At 39.6% G+C, this 22365-nt stretch overlaps 1 protein-coding gene across 2 annotated transcripts; it reads left to right on the top strand.

The window, feature by feature from the left end:
- Positions 1-2917: 2917 nt before the first annotated feature.
- Positions 2918-19050, top strand: kdm5bb (lysine (K)-specific demethylase 5Bb). Of its 2 annotated transcripts, XM_042408955.1 has the most exons (28): positions 2918-3318; positions 4759-4836; positions 5279-5401; positions 5498-5668; positions 6233-6289; positions 7477-7632; positions 7768-7861; positions 7979-8097; positions 8612-8770; positions 8938-9057; positions 9147-9305; positions 9511-9692; positions 9846-10008; positions 10133-10252; positions 11316-11510; positions 11751-11932; positions 12110-12234; positions 12390-12540; positions 12661-12775; positions 13429-13784; positions 14671-14809; positions 14887-15066; positions 15150-15311; positions 15728-16213; positions 16316-16400; positions 16523-16728; positions 16818-17072; positions 18811-19050. In XM_042408955.1, exons 1-28 carry the CDS (start codon positions 3166-3168, stop codon positions 18946-18948), a joined length of 4629 nt encoding a protein of 1542 aa, XP_042264889.1. In that variant the 5' UTR covers positions 2918-3165; the 3' UTR covers positions 18949-19050. The 2 variants fall into 2 exon arrangements, with proteins under 2 accessions (XP_042264889.1, XP_042264890.1); XM_042408956.1 differs by lacking the exon at positions 6233-6289.
- The last annotated feature ends 3315 nt before the right edge of the window (positions 19051-22365 follow it).

The following is a 22365-nucleotide window of genomic DNA, read 5'->3' as shown; positions in this document are numbered from 1 at the left end:
ATAGATAGACAGATAGACAGATAGACAGACAGAAATAGATAGATAGACAGACAGAGATGGATAGATAAATACATAGCTAGATAGACAGACAGACAGATAGATAGATAGAGTACTTTATTGATCCCAAAGGTAAATTAAAGTGTTACAGCAGCCGCTTAGAGACTAGAGATATAACCATAACTACAATATACTATTTGGTGAGTATACATATCTAGTCGACATTGTGAGTGTATGTGATGTGCTGTTGTGTGTAGCTTTGTATTTTGTCTCCTGTGTGTTTTTTGCTTTGTACTGTTTGTTATTGTGCTGTTATATGTTTTATTTGTAAGGGACTGCAGATGAAAATAATTAGCTTTAAGGCTAACAACTCTGGTGCAACACATCAAATATTAACATTTATGTTTAAAACTTCACATCGTCCCAATAAATACAATACTATGACACTGTTCATGAATGGGATCACTGTGACATCCACTAGTGTGAACAAAAAGCAATCGTATTTGCAGAAAAATCTCTTTTTTTATATATATTATTTGCATCTCTTTGAGATAAGTCATTAAAATACACAGTGGGGATTTTCATGACATTAACTTTTTGTCAGACTGAAAGATGAATGTATTATATAAAGTGGATGAAATATGAGTTGAAGTGAGTTTATTAATGTGAGTTTCATCCATGAATATGAAATGGACCAAGTGTTTGTACTGAAACAGGTGACAGGTGCCTCCTGATTGTTCAGAAGTTACACGTTATAAAACATTTATGAGAAGCATCCAATCAGACTGCCCACACTGGCTATTTATACAATGAGTCCCGGTGGCCGTGAAGGTGTCACCTGAACACATATTCATCCGCGTAAAGTGTAAACATAAGATAGTCCACAAAGACGAACATTGTTCTACAAGTTTCATTTTACTGTTACTTAACAACACGATGCGGATTATTATCTGTGACTTTATTCACAGTTAGATACAAGCTGTTGTCGCCCTACAATAAAACTCTTAAACTGCAGGATGTATTTTTTTAAGAATTAAGACTCTAAACTATGGAGCAGATTCCATTATATAAGCCAGCTTCTTTACTTAATATGGAAATGTTTGAGTAGTGTGTTTATTTACCTTAAAGTATTCAAAATGAAGTAGGGATTCCAATCAAATGTTTAAATTTTGTGGTTTAGGATCAGAAAATACACCTCAATCCCAGCCAAGTTCATCCCATAGCCTACTTTCTGGCAATAAAATGGTAAGAGGTGTAATGTATTTTAGAGCTGCAACAATTAGTCGATTGACAGAAAATGAATCGCCAACTATTTAGATAATCAATTAATCGTTTTGAGTCATTTTAAAGAAAAGAAAAGAAAATTAGCTTTTTCCAGCTTCTTAAACATTGCTGGTTTCTATAGTCTTCTATGATAAACTGAATATCTTTGGATTGTGGACAACACAAGACATTTGAGGATGCAGCTTGGTCTTTGGGAAACAGTGATCGAACATTCTGACTTTTTATATGGACCGAACGACTAATTGATTAATCGAGAAAATAACTAACAGATTAATCGATAATGAATATAATCGTTAGTTGCAGCTCTAATGTATTTCTATTGAACGTTAAATTTAGCATCATGCAGTTAAAACCAAAGGTTGCACATTGTGGACACCAAGGAACCCCACATCTCTCATTAATTTCACAATAAATAAGGCTCAATCAAGTGCCAGGACACTGTAGAGCTGCAACAATTAGTCAATTAATCGATTAGTCACCAACTATTAAATTAATCGCTAACTATTTTGATAATCAATTAATCATTTTGAGTCATTTTTTAAGAGAAAAATGTCCAAATTCTCTGATTCCAGCTTCTCAAATGTGAATATTTTCTGGTTTATTTAGTCCTCTATGACAGTTAACTGAATATCTTTGTGTTGTGGACAAAACAAGACATTTGAGGACGCCATCTTGGGCTTTGGGAAACAATAATAAACACGTTATGGACCAAACAACTAATCAATTAATTGAGAAAATAATCGACAGATTAATCGATAATGAAAATAATCGTTAGTTGCAGCCTAACTAGATTGTGAAGTTACTAAAGTTTGAAGCTATAAGCAGATTAAAAATGAAAATGTGACAATATGGTGTATTTATATAAAATGGGGTGTAATGGACAAACAATAAACAACAAACAACATGTTTATTACACCACAGCACTGACAAAGATCCAAAACATTTACATAAAAACAACAATCAAACCGGCTCATCTCATTGAATTAACAATCAAGCACACATAGTCATCCTTTCAACGAGACATTAAAACAAACATTTTATTATTATTATTATAAATCAATCACAATTCATCAAGTATTCACAGCAAACTTGATTTTTGTTATCTTAATAAACATAAATCCTTGTATAATGACATCCAAGAAGAAGAGTGTAAAGAATATTACTCATTCCCTGCAGCGATTTCTACTTTAATCCAGGTTTACATTTTATTTCTCAAACCAGTTTTCACTAGTTTATACACACACACACACACACATACACACACACACACACACACACACACACACACACACACACACACACACATACACACACACATACACACTCTCACACAATTCAATTATGGTTCCTGAAATGTCTGAAGATACTGTTAAGAATATTTTTTTAGTGGACATGAATTGCACCTGACTGTGACTCTGTGCACGACTGTTATCATACTATCATACTTGTTTTCGCATTATAAGGCAGCATTAAAAACATTTGCTGCATATCGTGTTTAATAATTGTGTGCTGAGCAAACTGAGAAAATAACAGTTCATATAATATCATATAAGTGATCGCGTCACCAGTAGCCTGTGACTAAACTTAACACACGCATTAATGAAGAAGTGTGTGGTGTCTAGTTTTTTGAGCGGACGTGCTCACTGCCGTGGAACATTCCCCTCACTGTGCGTGGATGTGTGAGTGTGTGAGAGTGTGTGAGTGTGTGTATGTATGCGTGTGTGTGTAAAGCTGCCTCTTCTCGTGTTGATGTCGACCGAGTCTGACGGTGAACAAACGGGATAAAAAAAACTAAACACTTCAGGAAAACCGAAACACGGTGTTCCTTTTTTAAAAAAAAAAAAAAACCTAGCGACCTGTCCTGTCCTGTCCTGTCCGAAAACGATGAGCCAGCCCCGGCCGGACGAGTTCAAGCCTCCCCCGGAGTGCCCGGTCTTCGAGCCCAGCTGGGAAGAATTTGAAGATCCTTTTGCTTTCATCAATAAGATCCGTCCGATCGCTGAAAAAACGGGCATTTGCAAAGTCCGGCCGCCTCCGGTGAGTGTGTTAACCGCTGATTAACCGACGCGGATGCTGAGTTAGTTGACCGTTGAGACGGCCGTTGATGGACCGAGCGTCTCGGGGATTTAAAGGGACTATTCAACATGGCGGAAAGGCTATGTTCATTCTTTGTGCTGCCACAGACAGTCAGCTCACATTTTGGGGTTATTTACGTCGCAACCGCGTCGTTTTTAACAGACTCTGAGCTCGCTAGAAGTGATATTAATGTGTCAAAGTGGATATTAGTTGTCGTCCACCGTGTGTCAACAAAGCTTCGCTGGTCCGGTCATTGAGCCGCTCAGCTAGCAGGCTAACGTTAGCCAACAGCTACCTGTCATAATTCAGCACACCGCGTTGACTTAGGTGGCTATGCGGAAGCTGTTCGGCTGCGTAGAAGATGATAGTGATGATATAATCATAATTATATATTATTATATTATATTGTATGTTTGTATTTTTGGCCCTGCAACCCTGCAGTTATTAGTGAATTGTAGATATATTTGTTGACGAGCATCATGATGCAGTTGGGTCAGTCAGTATGTGTGTATGTGTGTGTGTGTGTGTGTGTGTATGTGTGTGTGATCCATCACCTCTCGATCAGCTGGCAGTTTCTAATAAATAACCGAAGCTGTGTGTGTGTTTATTCTTGAGGGCTAGGCTTAACCAATGTCCTCTTTTTGCGGTGGAGTATTTAAAAGAGAAAGAAAAAGAAAAAAAAAAGAGAAGGTCCCACGGTTGCACAAGAAGTACATGAGGTTATTTTAATTACGAAGACCACTATTGTTGTTAAATGACAAGTTTTTGAAGTTTATGTCTATTATACAACATTATTGCACGTTATTGTCATTTAAGTGTCTTGTGAAGAGGAGCCTGTGTTCATGTATGAGCCTGTGTTGTAGGGTGTTGTCCTCCATGTTGGCTTTGTGGTAAGCTGGGCTGGTGAGTGAGTCTTCCATCTGGCCATTTTGTGTGCCAGTGGGGGATGTTGGCTACTGACTTAAACCAAGAACTTGGGTCTCTCTCCTTTTTATGATTAGGGTATTGTCCGTACACATGCTTGACTGTGTGTGGTATGGATTGTTTCTCGTGAGCTAAGCTGGAAAGCTGGAAAAGATCACTGTGTTCTTTCAATTTCAGCAGGCCTTGCTTTTCTGTCAAACTTGATTTTCAGTTTAAAAATCTACAAATGTGATCTACTTTGTTCGTCTGCCTAATTTAAGTTTAGTGAAGTCACTATGTGTGAAGAATTATTTTTACAAATCCAAAATTTGTGTCCGAGCTTTAAAAAGCTATTGTCACAAGGTTATATCATCATGAAAAGAAAAACAAATTGTAATATGACTCGTCAATCCTAAAATCTGCCCACTGCATAACCACCCAGATTATATGCCATGATGACCTTCATGTGCTGTTTTGTGTATTTTTGTTGCTGTTCAGGGTTGGCAGCCTCCATTTGCATGCGATGTTGACAGACTTCACTTTGTTCCTCGGATCCAGAGGCTCAATGAGTTGGAGGTGAGCTTTGATACTCAGATACTCAGATACAGACTATATCTGTATGTGTGTGTCCCAGAAAATTCTCTAAAATTGTCAATTGTCTGTTTTCACCTCATTAATGTAATTACAGGGTATGTGCAGGCTACACTGATAATTACAATTATGTAATAAAGAACAATCATGTTATTAATGCCTGTAATATTGTTATGTAACAAAGGATAAACTGCAAATTAAGACTGGAAATGAATCCAAACTAATTTATTTATTTAAACAATAGGACACACCTCCTCGTTTTCTTGGATGAATATCAGCCTTTTCAGGTTATTTTTGGCGCCTGTTTTATTTTTCCCAGTACATTTCTTGGTTTTCTTTAAATGCCTTGAATTCCTTGTCATGGTTGGTTTGTTTTAATTGAATTTATTTGTAGCTGACTGATGTCATTGCTTGTATGTTTTCCCAGGCACAGACCAGAGTCAAGCTCAACTTTTTGGACCAGATTGCCAAATTTTGGGATTTGCAGGGATGTGCCCTGAAGATTCCTCATGTGGAGAGGAAGATTTTGGATTTATATAAGCTAAATAAGGTTGATGATTGATGTCATTACACCTCATTTTTATATTAATTTTCAAATACCACCCATACCAACAGTACCATTAAAGTCACTTACTGTCATTTTCAGCTGGTAGCAGATGAGGGTGGATTTGACATTGTCTGTCAGGGCAGACGATGGACCAAGATTGCACTACAAATGGGCTTCGCCCCTGGCAAAGCTGTCGGCTCACACCTGCGAGGGCATTATGAGAAAATCCTCTATCCCTACAATCTCTTTCAGAGTGGAGCAAACCTCCTGGTGAGTTGAGCACTGCATCAATATGGCTGCATATTGTGTTCGCGATGAAACACTCCAAGAGAAGCTGTCGCACAAACGGCAGTGAGTGGCTCATCTGGGAACAAAGACCTAATAATGCGTATCCATACCGCTTATTGCAACCAATTATTTAATGTTACAGTCAAAATTAAATTACAGATTCATATGTTAAAACCTTTGTGTTTCACTTTGAACAAGAAGCCACTAGTCCTATCAGATTTGAAGGGAATATGGATCGCATCAATACCATTTAATGGAAATGAATGCATTATTAGGATACGCATGTTTTGTGTTATATTTTATTTAGAGATGGCAGTTATTACTATTATTACTGTTTTGCGGAGCTCTTAACTCTGTTGTCTGACTAATACACTGACCGTGAATTTATCATCTGGTGTCTATTGATGTAATTTATCTATATTTGCATCCTAGTATTCCATAACATTTTACAAGAGAGCTTATCCAAGATCATTGGATTGGTACTGTGTGACCTCTTGGATAGGTCACTCTAAATCGTTTAATTACCCAAGCTCTCTCTTGCCTCAGGCACCAGAGGCAGCTTCCAAACTGATGCGTTTGGAGGCTGATCCTGAACTTGAAAAGGTATGTTTGTGTCATGGTTAAGAAGCCACTTGGCCTCACAATTAACAACATGCATGTTTATCTATGGCTGGGCAGTGTATTGTATTTGCAGCTTATTGTTGTAATATTTGCAGACAGAACATTGTGAATTAACCTGTCTTTTTTTTCAATGTTTAAATGACATTAGCTGGTTTTACAGCTAATGGATGACAATAAACAGGCTATCAGCACCTCTACAAGATAGTTTACTTTGAACAATTTACATTTATCTTGACTCAAATGTAAAAAAAATACAATTGGCAGCAATTAGATGATCATTATTAATCAGTACTATTATTATTATTATTGTTATTATTAGTAGTAGTAGTATTAGTAGTAGAATTTCTGTTCTCTTCTGTCGTTCTCTAGTGCTACTATAATTAATTAAACTGCAGCTCTCAAGAGTCTGACATTCATTACCCGTACGCTGCTGCTGCCTCAGCTCAAACGTGTCCTCCTTCTGATTCGGCATGTTCCTTCTTAGTTTCTGTGTTCCCTGTACGGGGTGACAACTAACCACATCCTTCTTATGGCCTATTTTTTCCCTTTAGGCTGCTAAAATGGAAACTAAATTAATACCAATTGATGTGTTTCATATAGGATGTCTCACCATCTGTCAGCCACATTTGACAGCTGCTTGTACTTCCTAGTAATTGTCACATACAGTAGTTATATTATTATCACTGGTAGACCGATGTAATAATGATATAAGTAGATCCCTTCGGAATGAAAGCTGTGGTAAGCTCACACTTCCTGTTTTAAATCTATCCAGTGTGTATTTGCATATTCATATTAAAAGCTTCTTTCCATTCATCCGTTTGAGCCTAGCCAAGTATTTCCAGGCACACAAATGCTTTTTTTTTTTTTTAAAAATAACCAGTGAGTTGTAGTTTTAAGGCAAGTTAAACTTTATTTTTACAGCACATTCATACACAGGGCAACACAATTTGCTTTACATAAAATTACAATAAGGTCACAACACAATCATAGAAGTGCAAGAGCAGAAGATAGATATGCATCAACAGGTGTTAGTGCGGTTATGCAAAAGTCAGTGCAGAATATACAAATGTCAAAATATACAAAAAAAACACACACACATTAAGAACTTAGCAGTAGACTGTAGTGAAAAGTATAGTTTTTATTTTAACTGGCATACTGTTTTCCTTCAGTATGTTCAGAAGCCAGTCCAGCCAGTGGAGAGTGCAGAAAGCATGGAGGGCTCTGACATCAAGGACTACAAGCTGCAGGACCAGGCTCAGAGGCAGCTGGTCCAGACTCCTGAGAACTGCCCCGGTGCTCGCAGAGCCAAACGCATGAAGTGTGAGGTGGGTGTAGTTGACGAGAGCCTCAGACACATGAAACCAGCAGTACTGACTGTCCCTCACATCCATTAACGTTTTGCCATTACAATTTAAGTAGTTTTAAGTTGTCTGTAGCCTCACTTGTCACTTTTTCTGTAGACCGTCTGTGTGAAGACTGAACCAGGTGAGCCAGGTGACAGCAGGCCGAACCTGAGGCGGAGGATGGGCTCTTTTGTTGCCAAGCCAGAACCAGGTCAGCCTCCAGTAGAAAAACATAGTCATAATGACAGCATTTATAGTATGTACTGCAGGAGTTCACATTAAAACATGACTAGGCTTGGTAACAGTAATATTTCCTGTCCTCTTGTAGAGAAAGAGATTCCCATTCCAGTGAAACAGGAACCAGTCGAAAGTAAGGAACCAATGATTGAAGTTGACAAATCCAAGCAACGGTACAAGAAATACCTCCCTCCAGTTCCTCCGAGTCCAGTAAGTCTTTTATCTGCTAATTGTGTCAAATTTCTTCAAAAATTAATAGGCTAGTCAGTTTAGTGCATCATTAAAAGTAAAATCTCAGCTGTAGAATATTTTTCCTTTGTCCGTTGTTTATATAAGTTTATCGTTAAAAGGACTCTCATTAGCTTCTGTTAATGTGGTTTCTTGTCTTACTGAGAAACATAAGTTTGCAATAGCATAAAAGATAAAAAAGATACAAGAAAAAATGAAAAATTGACAGGAAGAAAGTAAAAAGTGGCAGAAATTAAGGAAAATTTAGTTTTAAAACATGATTGAACTGTTACATAACTCAGAAGATCGTCTCTAAATTGGAAATTGACGTGACACAACATTTCAACTTTCACTTCCAGTTCAACTTTTTAATATTTGAAATAAATTTGGTGTGTTTTGGTAATAAGTTCCAGTCTGAAGCGGTTCTGTCCGAGTGTTTTACAGATAATTTATGTGACTTCATTGATTCATCACAAACCGCTCGTGTGTTCTCCAGGTGGATCTGGTCGTATGTTTGATGTGCGGCAGTGGGGGAGATGAAGACCGTCTGTTGCTGTGTGACGGCTGTGACGACAGCTACCACACCTTCTGCCTGATCCCTCCTCTACATGACGTCCCCAAAGGAGACTGGAGGTGCCCCAAGTGTCTGGCTCAGGTGAAGATAAACTGCACTGCGGTTAACTCGATGCACATTGACTCTTGATTCATGATGCGAGTTATAAAACCAATAAGTCTGTCTTCTCATAAAAGACAGTTTATGTTTATGAAACGGCAACAAAACATATTTGACATATTTGTTCAACTATTTTTTCTTCCTCGTAGGAATGCAACAAACCTCATGAGGCGTTCGGCTTTGAGCAGGCATACAGAGACTATTCCCTGCGTGCATTTGGGCAAATGGCTGATGCATTCAAATCTGATTACTTCAACATGCCAGTTCATGTAAGTAGAAAGGTTTCAAAGTAGGTTTGTCAGACTCTTTTATTATATTTTATATTTCAAATTTAACGTCCTTTTCATGTATTTTGCAGATGGTACCTACAGAGCTGGTGGAGAAAGAGTTCTGGCGCTTGGTGGGAGCCATCGAAGAGGATGTTACTGTAGAATATGGAGCAGATATTGCCTCAAAGGAGTTTGGGAGCGGATTCCCCATTCCGAATGGAAGATTTAAGGTTTCCCCGGCTGATGAGGTAAACAGATTGCCAAACACTGAAAATATTCCCCTGAAATAAGTCATCCAAAACCATACAGCTCTGTCTGTGGAATCAAAATGCAGCAGTCGTGTCTTTTTAGTGTATTTGGTAGCTTCAGTCTAATGTAACGTTAAGCAATATGAACTGTATATTGAACAGTAATTCCTTAGTTATTGATCTGAATGTGTCGTGTCTCTTGCAGAAATACCTCAAGTGTGGCTGGAACCTCAACAACCTGGCGATGATGAACCCTTCAGTTCTGACTCATGTGACAGCTGACATCTGTGGAATGACGCTGCCATGGCTCTATGTTGGCATGTGCTTCTCTTCCTTCTGCTGGCATATTGAGGATCACTGGAGCTACTCCATCAACTACCTGCACTGGTACTTCAGAAAAAAAACATCTGCTGATACTAAAGATACATTTCTAGATTTTGCCGTGGCTTCTGCTGCAAAAATCTGGTCTAGATTTTGTTTTTTTTCTCATTTTTGGCTCGAGTGAACTAAAGTCTTGTGTTTGTTTTATTCACTACTAAGGGGGGAACCCAAAACCTGGTACGGAGCTCCTGGTTTTGCTGCAGAGCAGTTGGAGGAGGTGATGAAGAAACTGGCCCCGGAGCTGTTTGAGTCTCAGCCTGACCTGCTGCACCAGCTGGTCACCATCATGAACCCCAACACCCTGATGGACCACGGAGTCCCAGTATGTGTTTACATGGCTGCTTTCACCTGCACTGATGCTTTTCATGTCTCATCCACAGCGACAAGCAGCTGATCTCTCTGTAACACAAACACAAACCATCTTTTTTGTCTCACCTGTTCTTCAGATTTACAGAACAAACCAGTGTGCTGGTGAGTTTGTGATCACGTTTCCTAGAGCCTACCACAGTGGATTCAATCAGGGCTTCAATTTCGCTGAGGCGGTCAACTTCTGCACCGTCGACTGGGTACGCATCATTTTATTTGTGTTAGCCTGAACAGCACGTTGTAGTTATTTGTAAAAGAAATAGAAAATCTGCTTCATGCATTATTTCATAAGAAGGAAGCCCATATAAAGAGAACTGATTCTCAGTATTCTTTTATTTATTCGTTAAAGATTTTATATTATTACACAAAAAAACAACAGCTAGTCTAAGTGATGGCTGAGCAACAAACACATACTGGTATGAGTTATTACTGGTTAGTACTTCAAGATGAAAACAGGTTACACAACTCTCCTCTAGTCCGCTACGCTTCATTCACTAAACATTTTCAGTTATCAGCGTTGTTCTGAGGCTGTTTTCAGTTTCAATTCATTGATCAGTGGTGTGACGGATGAATCACAATAGAAAACGTGTTTACAAAACATTATTAACATTCCTCTCTTAAAAAAGAATATTTACAAAACACCATTACTGTTGTTGAATCGCCAGAATATAAATAAATGACATATATTACAATCACCTTTGTTAGAATATTCTTTAACAATCTTTCATCTTAACCCATCAACGGGGGGAAAAAGGTTGAATATACATTTTTCAATATAATTCTGTATTCTTTCAAACACTTAAATCCCTTCCATTACTTAACATGTATGAATAACCCTGTTTTCAAAGCCAATCTGCATTTGACCGCAACACAATCATCCATTTTACTAAATTTCCAGTCGTTCTAAAAAAAAAAAAAAGACTGTTATTTTAGAGCAGATATAATCCAGTTGACCCTACGGAAATAATTTCAAAACTTCCCAATTTAGAAATCCAGAATGCCTCCTCCTTAAGCAGCAATTTCCCCAAATCTCCCCTCTCTTTGGCAGACATATCCTCTTAGTTCCCTTGTATTTGACGTAATCACCTCGATGATTCATTTCCATGTAATGCTCTGCAACTCGATAGGTCAATGAATTGTATATAAGAACTAGAGAACTGGCGCAGCTTGTTTTGTAATTTATCAGAAATAGATTACACATGTAGATTCGACACGCCTCCCAACTGTTTTTACAACCCATTTCTTTCTTTTCTGTCATACCAGATGCCTCTTGGTAGACAGTGTGTTGATCACTATCGAATGCTGCACCGGTACAATGTGTTCTCCCATGATGAGATGGTGTGCAACATGGCCTTGAAAGCAGACACACTCGATGTGGTCCTGGCATCATCTGTCCACAGGGACATGGTCATCATGATCCGAGAAGAGAAGGAACTGAGAAACAAAGTGAAGAAAATGGTAGGATACTTAGTGTGATGGTGTTGATAAAAACCATTTTACTGTACATATCGCAGATTTCTTAGTGTGCAGATTCTCTCTCGAGCTTTGTAGGTTTGTAATACAAAGGTCAAGGCTTTTCTTTACAACAATAACAAGTTAAACACAGTGTAAACAGATATCATATGTTCACTCAAGCAAACACACTCACCATTTCACACTTAACTTGCTTTCAACACCTTTGTTGTCTCACATCTTCAGGGGATGTTGCGTTGCCAGGAGGCAAAATATGATGATCTCCAGGACGATGAGCGGCAGTGTGTCAAGTGCAGGACCACCTGCTACCTGTCTGCCGTCACCTGTCCCTGCAGCCCAGGAGTACTGGTGTGTCTGCACCACATCAGCGATCTCTGCTCCTGCCCTATCACCAACTACACACTGAAGTAAGTCCCACAGGAGCTGAATGACAGGCGGTAAACAGAGATGAGAGAGCACAGGGGATCTGTGAGATGTTAGAATGTAATGAATATGTTTTTTTTTACCAGTGAAAACTCTGCACTTCCTTAAGTAGATTTGTGCATCTATTCAGGGTAAATTCATTGCTTTATTTCCTCCTGCAGTTACAGATACACACTGGACGACCTGTTACCCATGGTGAACGCTGTGAAGCAGCGAGCTGAACTGTATGATGACTGGGCCTCCCGTGTGGCAGAGACTCTGGAGGCTAAATTGGAAAAGAAGAAAGGTAAGAGAGAGAGAGAGCAAGTAAGAAAACAAAGCAAATGTTTATCATTATCACAATCACAAACAAAGCCATTGGTTTCTCAGTAATGTGTTGTTAAAACTGTGAATGTTGCTTTACGTGCCAGACTGTGATTAACGAGGTGTCCTCTCCCTCAGGCCTGCCAATCTTTCGTTCCCTTCTTGGTGAATCAGAGTCCCAGCGGTTCCCCGACAACGACCTGCTGCGTCGGTTACGTCTCGTCACACAAGATGCAGAGAAATGCTCCTTGGTGGCGCAGCAGCTATTGAACGGCAAGAGGCAGACAAGGTAGCGTTAATACACTTTACTACAACAGGTTTAGTTGCCTTCACATTTCCTTAGATGTTTCCTCTCGTCAGGAAATAATACTGAGGTTAATTTTTTCATCCGCTGGACGCCCTCCTCTAGGTATCGGTGTGGCACCGTGAAATCACGGAGCCAGCTGACGGTGGAGGAGCTGAGTTCATTTGTGCGGCAGCTGTATAACCTTTCCTGCAGTCTTCCTCAAGCCCCGTTGTTGAAGGTAGGCTGAGGTTGAGATACGAATCCTATGATGTAAAATTTAATTAATGTTAGACATTTAGACAACCACATAGTTTGCTGTGGGATATAATATATTGGCCAGAACGTAAGACAATATTTTAATCTTGAAATTATATTTGATAAAGTGTCTTATATAATATAAGACGATATAAGTGTCTTATATCGTCTTATATTCGAGGACTAGACAACACAGTCTGAAAAATGCTAACTGTCAGAAAAAATTATTTTGGCCACTTCGAAGAGCCTGACAGGAGAGAATGTGAATATATAACTGATAGACGAGCTTCATAAATATGGGATTTATGTTCTGCTTTAATGGAAGTGTTTCAGTTTTATGAGAGAAAAGGCTTCGAGGATGAGGACTTTTCTCTTTCTTCTTGTATCTCAGGGAAACTTTCCCAACAGGCCGCGTATGAAAGTGTGTCAGGACTTCAAAAAGTTGCGATTTACTGTGTAGTTTATTCAAAAAAATAAAATATATATATGTTTTGTATCATGATAAGGAAATGCTAATGAGCTCTGGCTTCAGCCTACACCTTTAATAAAGAATTATATTTACACTAAGACAGAAATCAGGTATGCAGAAGCATTAATCCTGAATACCATTACATTTGTTTTGATGTCTGTCTGTAGGAACTCTTGAATCGCATCGAAGACTTCCAGCAGCACAGCGAGAAGGTCCTGGCAGATGAAGTTCCCAGCGTCAGCGAGATCCAGAGCCTGTTAGATGTCAGCTTCGACTTCGACGTGGAGCTGCCCGAACTGCCCCGCCTCAGAGTGAGGCTGGAGCAGGCACGCTGGCTGGAGGGGGTGCAGCAAGCCAGCGTCCAGCCCTCCACCCTGACTCTGGAAACCATGAGGAGGCTCATTGACCAGGGAGTCGGCCTGGCAGCTCATCCGTCCGTGGAGAAAGCCATGGCACGCCTTCAGGAGCTGCTCACTGTGTCCGAGCACTGGGAGGACAAAGCGAGCAGTCTGCTGAAAGCCAGGTGAGGGCAGCACTGACTGATCCGTCATGGTGTCAGTGTCTAAGCTTCAAGGTGGAAAAACATCCAAAACATCAACAAGAACATGTTGTAATAGGTTGTCATGCTCTGTTAACACTAGCTTTAATCCAAAAAAACATATGCAAGTCATTACAAAAATGTTATTTTGTCAGTCTTAGCTGTAACTTTCTGTCCAGGTCTTTGCACTGATTGTACCTGAAAAATGTAATATTACGTCAGTGCTCCTGATTTTGCTTCATTTTAATTCCAGCTAGTGCAAAATGAGGCTGCTAGAATATTCAACAAGATCAACAAAAAGTGAGCATCATGTTTAGTTCTGCCCTCATTCCATTGTTACTCAGTGCTGTTCAGTATTAACTGTCACAAGTTGCTTTTCAAAGGCTTTTTAATGGCATGGCTGTCAGGAATGTGCATCTCTTCTCTCCATTATCAAATCAACTAATTTAAAGCTGGGGCTTAAATTTCTACATTTTCCAAAAGTGTTATGTTCCTTCACCATGCTTAGTTTTATCACAGCTTTGAATTTTTGAGCTTCACAGCATTTTAAGTGTTGTTTGAAATAGTATTTTCAAGTGTTTTGCCCGAGATGTTTGACACTTTTTATGACATAAAGGTTCTACTCCATGTAAAGAGTGCTGGTTTTCAATATAACTGTAGGTTTTAAGGTACCCAATAAAACCTGTGTGTACAGGATATTTCCAACGTTTTTAAAGTGTTTGTTGGAAAAAATAATTTTTTGAAAGCTTCCTGTGAGGATGACTGCAGAAAATGTCATGACATTTAGTTATTAACTTGGAGGTGATGGAGGTTTGTGTCCAGTTTTTATCACCTTCAGTATATCATGTCATTATGTTTTACTTCCCACCAGACCACCACACTCCATAGAGACCCTTAGTGCTGCTGCTGAGAAGGCATCTGGGATCCCTGCTTACCTCCCAAACTGTCTTCTCCTGAAAGACACCATCAGAAAAGCCCAAGAGTGGCTTCAGGAAGCTGAGGAGCTTCAGGTTAGTACGCTCTTGACATTTCTGCTATGGTTTGATTTGGTTTGACTGTAACACTGACATAACTCTCTGTTTTTCAGGCCAGCGGTTGCATGCCGTTGGTGGACAGTCTGTCTGACATGGTGCTACGAGGACAAGCCATTCAAGTCCACCTGGAGCCTTTAGACAGGTTGGAGTCTTTAATGGTAGAAGTGCAAGAATGGAAAGAATCTACAGCTACAACGTTCCTTCAGAAAGATTCAACCCTCAGCCTGCTGGAGGTAAAATCCCAAAAATGTTCAAATAAATATTACACTCATGAGGATATCAGGTCTCAGCCTCACCATTACTTTGTTCAACACAGGCCCTGTGTCCAAGATGTGAGGTTGGAAATGTAGGTTCTCCAAAGAGGAGGGCCAAGAAAGGGAAAGAATCACCCAAAAGTAACAAAAAGAAAACACCAAGGCTCAACACTCTCAGTGACGTGGAAAAAGCGCTTTCAGAGACCAAGGATTCTACCTCTGCAGTAAGTGTTCGAACACATCGTTCACACAGCATGAAAACAGCACGTTAACAGAGCTGCAGCATCAGTCCTCCATCGATATCTACACAGGATGTTGTAGGTCACCTGTGTTTTGGCAGCACTCAGAGTCCAATCAGTGTAGTTACACGCACAAAACCCAAGAAAACAGATTTGAAATTTTAAAAATGTCCTTCAGGTTGCAGTTTGGCAGGTAAAGCACCTGTGAAACCTGAGTAACTACACAGCCTCTGTGGACAGCTTTATTAATTATAATAAGAACGCATTTGTTCCATCAGACATGTATAGACACCGTGTAAGAACTGCTTTAAACATAAATATAAAAGGAGCTGAAGTCAAAGGGATTAACGAGCTGTCACCATCAGGAAATGCTCTGACTGTGTCTTTGTTTTATTCACCAGATGGCAACTCTGGAGGAGCTGCGGGTAAGGGAGATGGAGGCTTTCTCTCATCTCAGGGCAGCAAATGAGTCAAAGCTCCTTCCCACAGCGGACTGCATGGACCTGAAGGTGTGCGTTTGTCAGAAGGCGCCCATGGGGGCGATGCTGCAGTGCGAACTCTGCAGGGATGCGTTCCACAGCGTGTGTGTCAGAGACCCGTCAGACTCCTGCGAAACACAGCCGTGGCTCTGCCCGCAGTGCCAGCGATCAGAAAAGCCCCCCTTGAACAAAGTCCGCCCTCTGCTAGAATCTCTGCGGCACATAGGTGTGCGCCTGCCGGAGGGCGACGCTCTTCACTATCTGGTTGAGAGGACAGTTGACTGGCAGCATCGAGCTCAGCAGATCTCACATTCTTGTAACCTACCGGAACTGGAAGAGCGACCGGGAACTCCTCCGACTCTGACCAGCTGGGCGTCAGGCGGCAACGACACTCACAACAACACTCAGGTCATTCATCTTCTCCTTCTGACACTTTTTTTTTTGTAACAGTTCACTGAAAAAGTCTTATTTACAAATGTGATGTTTGGGATTTTGATGTTTTGGATGCAGGCTCCTTGTTTGACTCCAGAGTGGAATAGGACAAGCCATGCTCAGACCGTCTTCTACACCGAGCAGAGATGCATACCGCTGCAGGGTGAGTGTCGCCTCATTCTGAAAACTATTCCTTCCCATTGTTTCATGTGACTTAAATGGTCAGATTGAAAAAAGGAGTTTCGGTTAATTGTGCATTTTGTTCTGTGTGTTTGCGTGTGACAGGTTTGAGTCGGGAGCTGGAGGAGCTGATGGTGGAGGGGCTCCTGCTGCAGGTGTCTCTGCCCGAAGTCCAGAGCCTCTACCATGTTTTATTGGACAGAGCCACCAGCCAACACACAACCAGATGCATGTCGCCACCGCAGGACGATTCAGACTGTGACCAACACATGCAGTTTAACTCTCAGGGAAAAAATCTGCCACTGAACCAGGTATAAAACCTCACCACCGAGTGAACGCCCTCAGAAAACTTAATTTAAAAACTGAACGTCTGTTTAAATTTGTTGTTTTTCATTTTTAGGACGGCGTCAATGGCGTGAGGGAAACTATGACTGGCTCAGAGAAGAAAGCGAAGCGGCATCTGGAGAGAGAAAGTCTAGATGTAGAGCACAGAGGGAAGGACAAAAAACACTCTCACAAAAGACAGAAGATGAATAAGAAGAGGCCGGCCTCCACCTCGTCCTCCCTGCGCTCCGATTTCTCCCAGTCTGATGACTCTGATGAGGAAATGGCTGTTTGTCCAGCGGAGAGGTGTCAGCTCCCAGAGGGTGACGAGGTGAGAAAAATGTCTGTAGAAACTCAGATTACCTTTTCTCTGCAGAGGACAGTTTGTCTTCCACTTCAGGGGGACGTTATCTAAATACAGAACATATACAATAACTATCAAGTGTATCAGACTGTGAATGTATTGAGTTTAAGAGCAGAGGAAGACTTTGATGATTGGACTCCATCAAAAACAATAAAACATCATTATTAACGGGGGAGTTGGGTTTCACAACGGTCGATCTGACGGACAGAATTACAGGATCACAATGATATTTAAAGAGCAGCATCCAAGGACCAACTGGCTCAAGCAGAAAGATGATTGGCCAGATATGATGAGTGAAAGCGTGACAGCGTGGGAAAGTAGAAGTGACACATTAGAGCGCAATCAACTCACCAATAGAGGAATGAAAAGTAAACGTGGGAGGAAAAATCCTTCTTATTGAAATTTCACCAAATATATATAATTCATTAATATGAGCTACGGCTGCAACTAACGGTTATATATTATTGATTCATCTCCCGATTATTTTTTGTCCAGCAAAGTCTAAAATCTCAATATTTTCAATTTCCAATCATAAAATGAAAGAAAAGCAGTAAATCATTTCAATTTATAAGCTTGAACCAATGAATGTTTTTCAATTTTGCTACAAAAATAAAAAATAAATAATTGCAGATTAATTTTCAGTCGATCAACTAATCGGTTACATGTTTTATCTCTAATATAAGTACATGAACATGTATTGGTTCTGTGAAAATTACACTGATGTGTTTGTGTTTTGTTATTTGTCTTCTGAGGTCATAATTCATGTCTTTAATTTCTACATAGATTCACTGAAAGACGAAATATTTGGTTCTTTTTCTCAGTATCTTTATTTCCTCCAGCAGATCAGTATGATACTAGTAGGAAGACAGAGGTTGACCTATCCTGACTTTTATTACCTATTATGGGTTTAGAATCAAAAATAATGGATCTCACATTTCCCATAATGCAATTGGAAAGCCTCTTTATTTAGACCGTCCGTGACTAGTAAACACCCACGTCTTTCAAACTCCACATAACCACTTAGTAAAACAAGCACATCGAAGCCGACGCATCATCAGGGTTATTTCCTCCTACGGAGTCTGTTTTCATGAAGTCGATGAGTAAACCCGGAGGCTCGCTCTTCTCTTCTTTTATTTCATTATTACTGAAGCATTAAATTTTAATTATTGAATCGTTTCAGCTTAAGGATTAGAAGAGGGAAAGAGGATTTTAAAACAATAATTGTAAGAAAGTCAAGGCAATTTTATTCATTAAGCACAAATCACAAATTTGCCTCAAGAAGTTTTACAGCCTGTACAGCATAAAACACTCGTCTGTCCTCAGACCTGCAATGTGGATGAGAAGAACTTTTATAACAGGGAAAAAAAATGGAAGAAACAAAGAATAAAGATATTTGTGGAAGTGGGAAGAAAAGAGAGAAAGATCAGTGGTGTGACCCTTTAAATGTGTGCTTGTGTTTTGATCGAGATAACTGAGAAACATGATTTAGTGTTTAATCCAAGAGAAGCTGATTATTATTCTATTATTATTAACATTAAATAACATAAAGTTTATTTATATGGAGTAAAATACTAAATACACAGAAATACAAGAAGAAAAGATAAAAATAGACACAAAAATAAAGATATTTTACAATAAAAGTGAGTTTTCTGGAGCGACTGAAAACAAGATACTGATTTTTTTAAACTCCTGCGTCCTCCTGCAGGTGGACTGGGTCCAGTGCGACGGCAGCTGTAACCAGTGGTTCCACCAGGTCTGCGTTGGTGTCACGGCCGAGATGGCGGAGAAGGAGGACTACATTTGCGTCAGGTGTACACTGAACGACGGACACATGAGAAAATGAAGACGAGAGGAGAGATGTTTGTGAAGGATGGCTGCCGGTCGTCAGTCCGTCATAACAAGCCACCAGTCACTGATCCTGTATCACCCTCTACCCCCCCCCCCGCCCCCCCCCCATCCCCGCCCCTCCCCGCCTCCCACCCCCCCCGCCCCCAGTCCCATCTGTCCGACCCTTTTGTAACAACGGTGCTATCTCCTCTTTGACTTGGTGTCCAGAACTATAATGTTTAGTTATTTTTTTGTATTTTTACATATATATATATATTATATATTTCTTTCTTCTTATGAAATGTTTGTGGTTGTCTAAACGATAAAAAAAAACAAAAAAACAAAAACAAACACAGGATGTGAAGTGTGCTGCATGGGATTCCAATACATTGACGCAAAGGAGTCGTACAACAGTAAAGAGGGTTAATCAAGGGTTAATATTATCTTCTCTGGAACCTCCTTGCATGTTAAACCAGAGCTACAGGGTCGAGGTTTTCATCCCCTATCACCGCAAAAAAAAGACTTACATTTTTTTTTTTGTTTGTTTCTTTGAAATCCAGTGTTTAGTACGTGCATCTTAATATAATTATTCCCTTTTTTTTTGTAGAATAGGTTTATTTATCTGAGCAATAATTTTTTGTCTGAATTGACTTTAAACGGCTTGATCTTCTCCGCTGAGTTGTGTTGGTGCTTTTTTAGCTGATGGTGTGATGATGTACAGAAAGCTGCACAGATGGATGGATTCCAGCTGCGGAGTTGTGATGTAGCAGGACCGAAGGAACAGACTCTGCTCTCATTGTACCACCGTGGCGTGTAACCCGGCGTAGGATACTGCAGGAAGGACTTGGGGTTGGGGGTGGGCGGGAGGGAGAAGTGGGGGAGGGGGGGCGATGGGGTGGGGGTTAGCTGAAGATGTTACAAGTTTATATTGTGGAATAAAGCCCTTTTGTTCTATGGAGAAGTCTCGTCCTTTCACTGGAAAACGATTAAAAAAAAAAAAACACCACTAGATGTCCTCGTAAACTCAGAGGCAGCACATTAATCCATCTCTGTGTCTAATTAACGTTTACCGCAACACATGTTTTATTTAAGTAAAATTACTAACTCGGTTGTCATTGTGGGTTACATGAAGTTATTAAGAGTTAATAAAAGATACAAACAAAGAAATGTGACCTTTAAAGTGGAGCTATTATTTCATTGCAAAGACTTTAATTTCTTTCTGTGGGTGTCAATAAATTAGATCGGTGATGATATTAAAAAAAAAAAGAGAAACCACTCAGCTAAAACACATTTAAACAAAACCAGTTGAAAGCTTCAAGTTCAGTCTGGTGGATTATTATTCCTCTGGCTGTGCACAAGCAGCCTTTTAAGAAAGAATTTAATGACTTTAAAAGCCTTTTCTGCTGACAAACTTAAAAATATTACTTTTTTTATTCTTTTCTCTCTGACTTCAGTTTATGATTTTGCTCTTAAATCAATACATTTTAACAGCTAAACCTTGCTGCACTTCTAAGACTTTTTAAGACTTCAGACAGACTGAATGATCCTGCTCTTTAAAACGGGTCATAAAAGCAGAGAGAGAAAGCTACTGACAGCAGGTTCAGGAGGAAATCCATCAGCGTGAGACTATAAACCAGAGTAGTGATCATCCTCGACTTGCTGTGTTTTCAAAAAAAAAAAAACGTGATTTTCTTGCTCCACCGGCTCATCTGCCGTTTTTTTCTGTGTGTACCTGCTTTTTAGAACGAACCCAACTGTTGATTTTGTCAAACCAACAAACCTTTGATATCTCTCTGATGGATGTTTTCTGTTTTCTTCCACCCTCATTATTATCTTCTTCACTTGCACGGTCACCTCTTCGCTCCACCTCAATCTAAACTCTCAACCAACAATCAACTCTGAGCCGTCTGTGAGCTCTCTGCCCGACAAACACAGCAGCCAAGCGTCCAATTACTTTTGAACCCCTAATCTTTGGGCACTGTCTGTTAAAAGGGCTTCGTCTCCCAGACAGTGCTTTCTATACTGATGAAAACCTACTCAAATTAAAAACTGACACTTTAATGTTTGTATCCATTACTTTATTTCAAATTGATGTGCTGAAACACAAGAGTCTGTGTGTCCAAATACTGTCTGGACTGTATTTATACAGTATATATATCACAAAACGAGCAGTGACATCATTATCTATCTTATCTAATCACATTCAAGATGTCACAGGGCAAATAAATACATACATGTGAATAGACAAGTGATACAATAAGATAAAAACATGTAATTTTCTATAATAAGATGCCAGAGGTTAACAAGACACAAGAGCCATTACAAGAGACATTAAAAACATGAATTATGTGTCAAATTTTCAATTAATATGAATATAAATGTAAATAGACAAAGAGGAATATCACATGCTGTGTGTGCATTTAGATCCTGGATGGAAATGAAGGATTGTGTGTGTCAGAGGCTTTAGACTGTGTGACTATAAAGCATCGATGGCAGGTGTGAAAAAAGCCTTAATGTCACTCGTCATCAAGCAGCAGCGACGGGCCTCTCTGACGGCTGTTGAGTGATGAAGAACTGCAGGATAAAAAGGTTGTTATGAACAGTTTATTTCTATAGCAACTCTCAACAACGAGGAGGTTCAAAGTGCATGAAAAGGATTAAAGAGAAGAAACGCGATTCAATAGAAAAACACATAAAAATAGGATTTAACTGTAGAAAATGACTGATCTGATGTGCCATTAACTAGCTACAACAAGTGAGGTTTTATCAGGGTAAAAACATGTTGTGGTGTTTTGTTCTTGGAGGCTACAGGATTGAGATAAACCCCATGATCTATTATTATTATTATTATTGATCAAACGTACAGATCAGATACTTTACAGTGAGGCCTTTGTGGCACTTTTTGTCCTCTGGATCTTGAAACATTAAAACAAAACACCAAGTATCTCCAATGAGAGTTTAAAAAGACACTGAGGGAAAAAAATGTTCATGTCAGTGAGATTAGATGATGTTTTTTATTTTATCAACACAGTCACCGAACATAAACAACAGCAATGTGATTGTTTCAGATCTTGTATCATGATAAGTGAAATAAAGCTGTATGACATTAATAAATCTACTGTTACAAAAGCACAAAACTATTATATATCAAACTATTAATATTCAGAACATATTTCACACATTTCTGCTGGACTTCTATCTGGAGTCTTTTGTGTTTTGAGGAGAAATTTCCTCCTCTAGCAGCAGGAAGTGAAGCTCAAAGAGTGAAAACAGCTCCTGATGTGAAGACAAATTAAATTCCTTTACAGGAATCTGCTGCCAAACCAACGAGCCGTTTAACGACCAGACAGACAAAGACAATTCTTGTATATCTCCTCTGCAGCGGCTTGTCTTCAGTGCAACGTTCACAAGCACGACATTCACAACAACAAAA

Source organism: Thunnus maccoyii, chromosome 4 (assembly GCF_910596095.1).
Source record: "Thunnus maccoyii chromosome 4, fThuMac1.1, whole genome shotgun sequence".
In the NCBI taxonomy this organism is placed as follows: domain Eukaryota; kingdom Metazoa; phylum Chordata; class Actinopteri; order Scombriformes; family Scombridae; genus Thunnus; species Thunnus maccoyii.
This window is presented reverse-complemented; position numbering and strand designations above follow the sequence as displayed.

What these genes read in the sequence shown, in the direction of transcription:
- kdm5bb (XM_042408955.1), top strand. Translation starts at nt 3,166, where the DNA reads ATGAGCCAGCCCCGGCCGGACGAGTTCAAGCCTCCCCCGGAGTGCCCG. An exon ending in CTCCAGTTCCTCCGAGTCCA is followed by an intron (nt 8,098 to 8,611) that starts GTAAGTCTTTTA and finishes TGTGTTCTCCAG; the next exon opens with GTGGATCTGGTCGTATGTTT. An exon ending in ACTTCAACATGCCAGTTCAT is followed by an intron (nt 9,058 to 9,146) that starts GTAAGTAGAAAG and finishes TGTATTTTGCAG; the next exon opens with ATGGTACCTACAGAGCTGGT.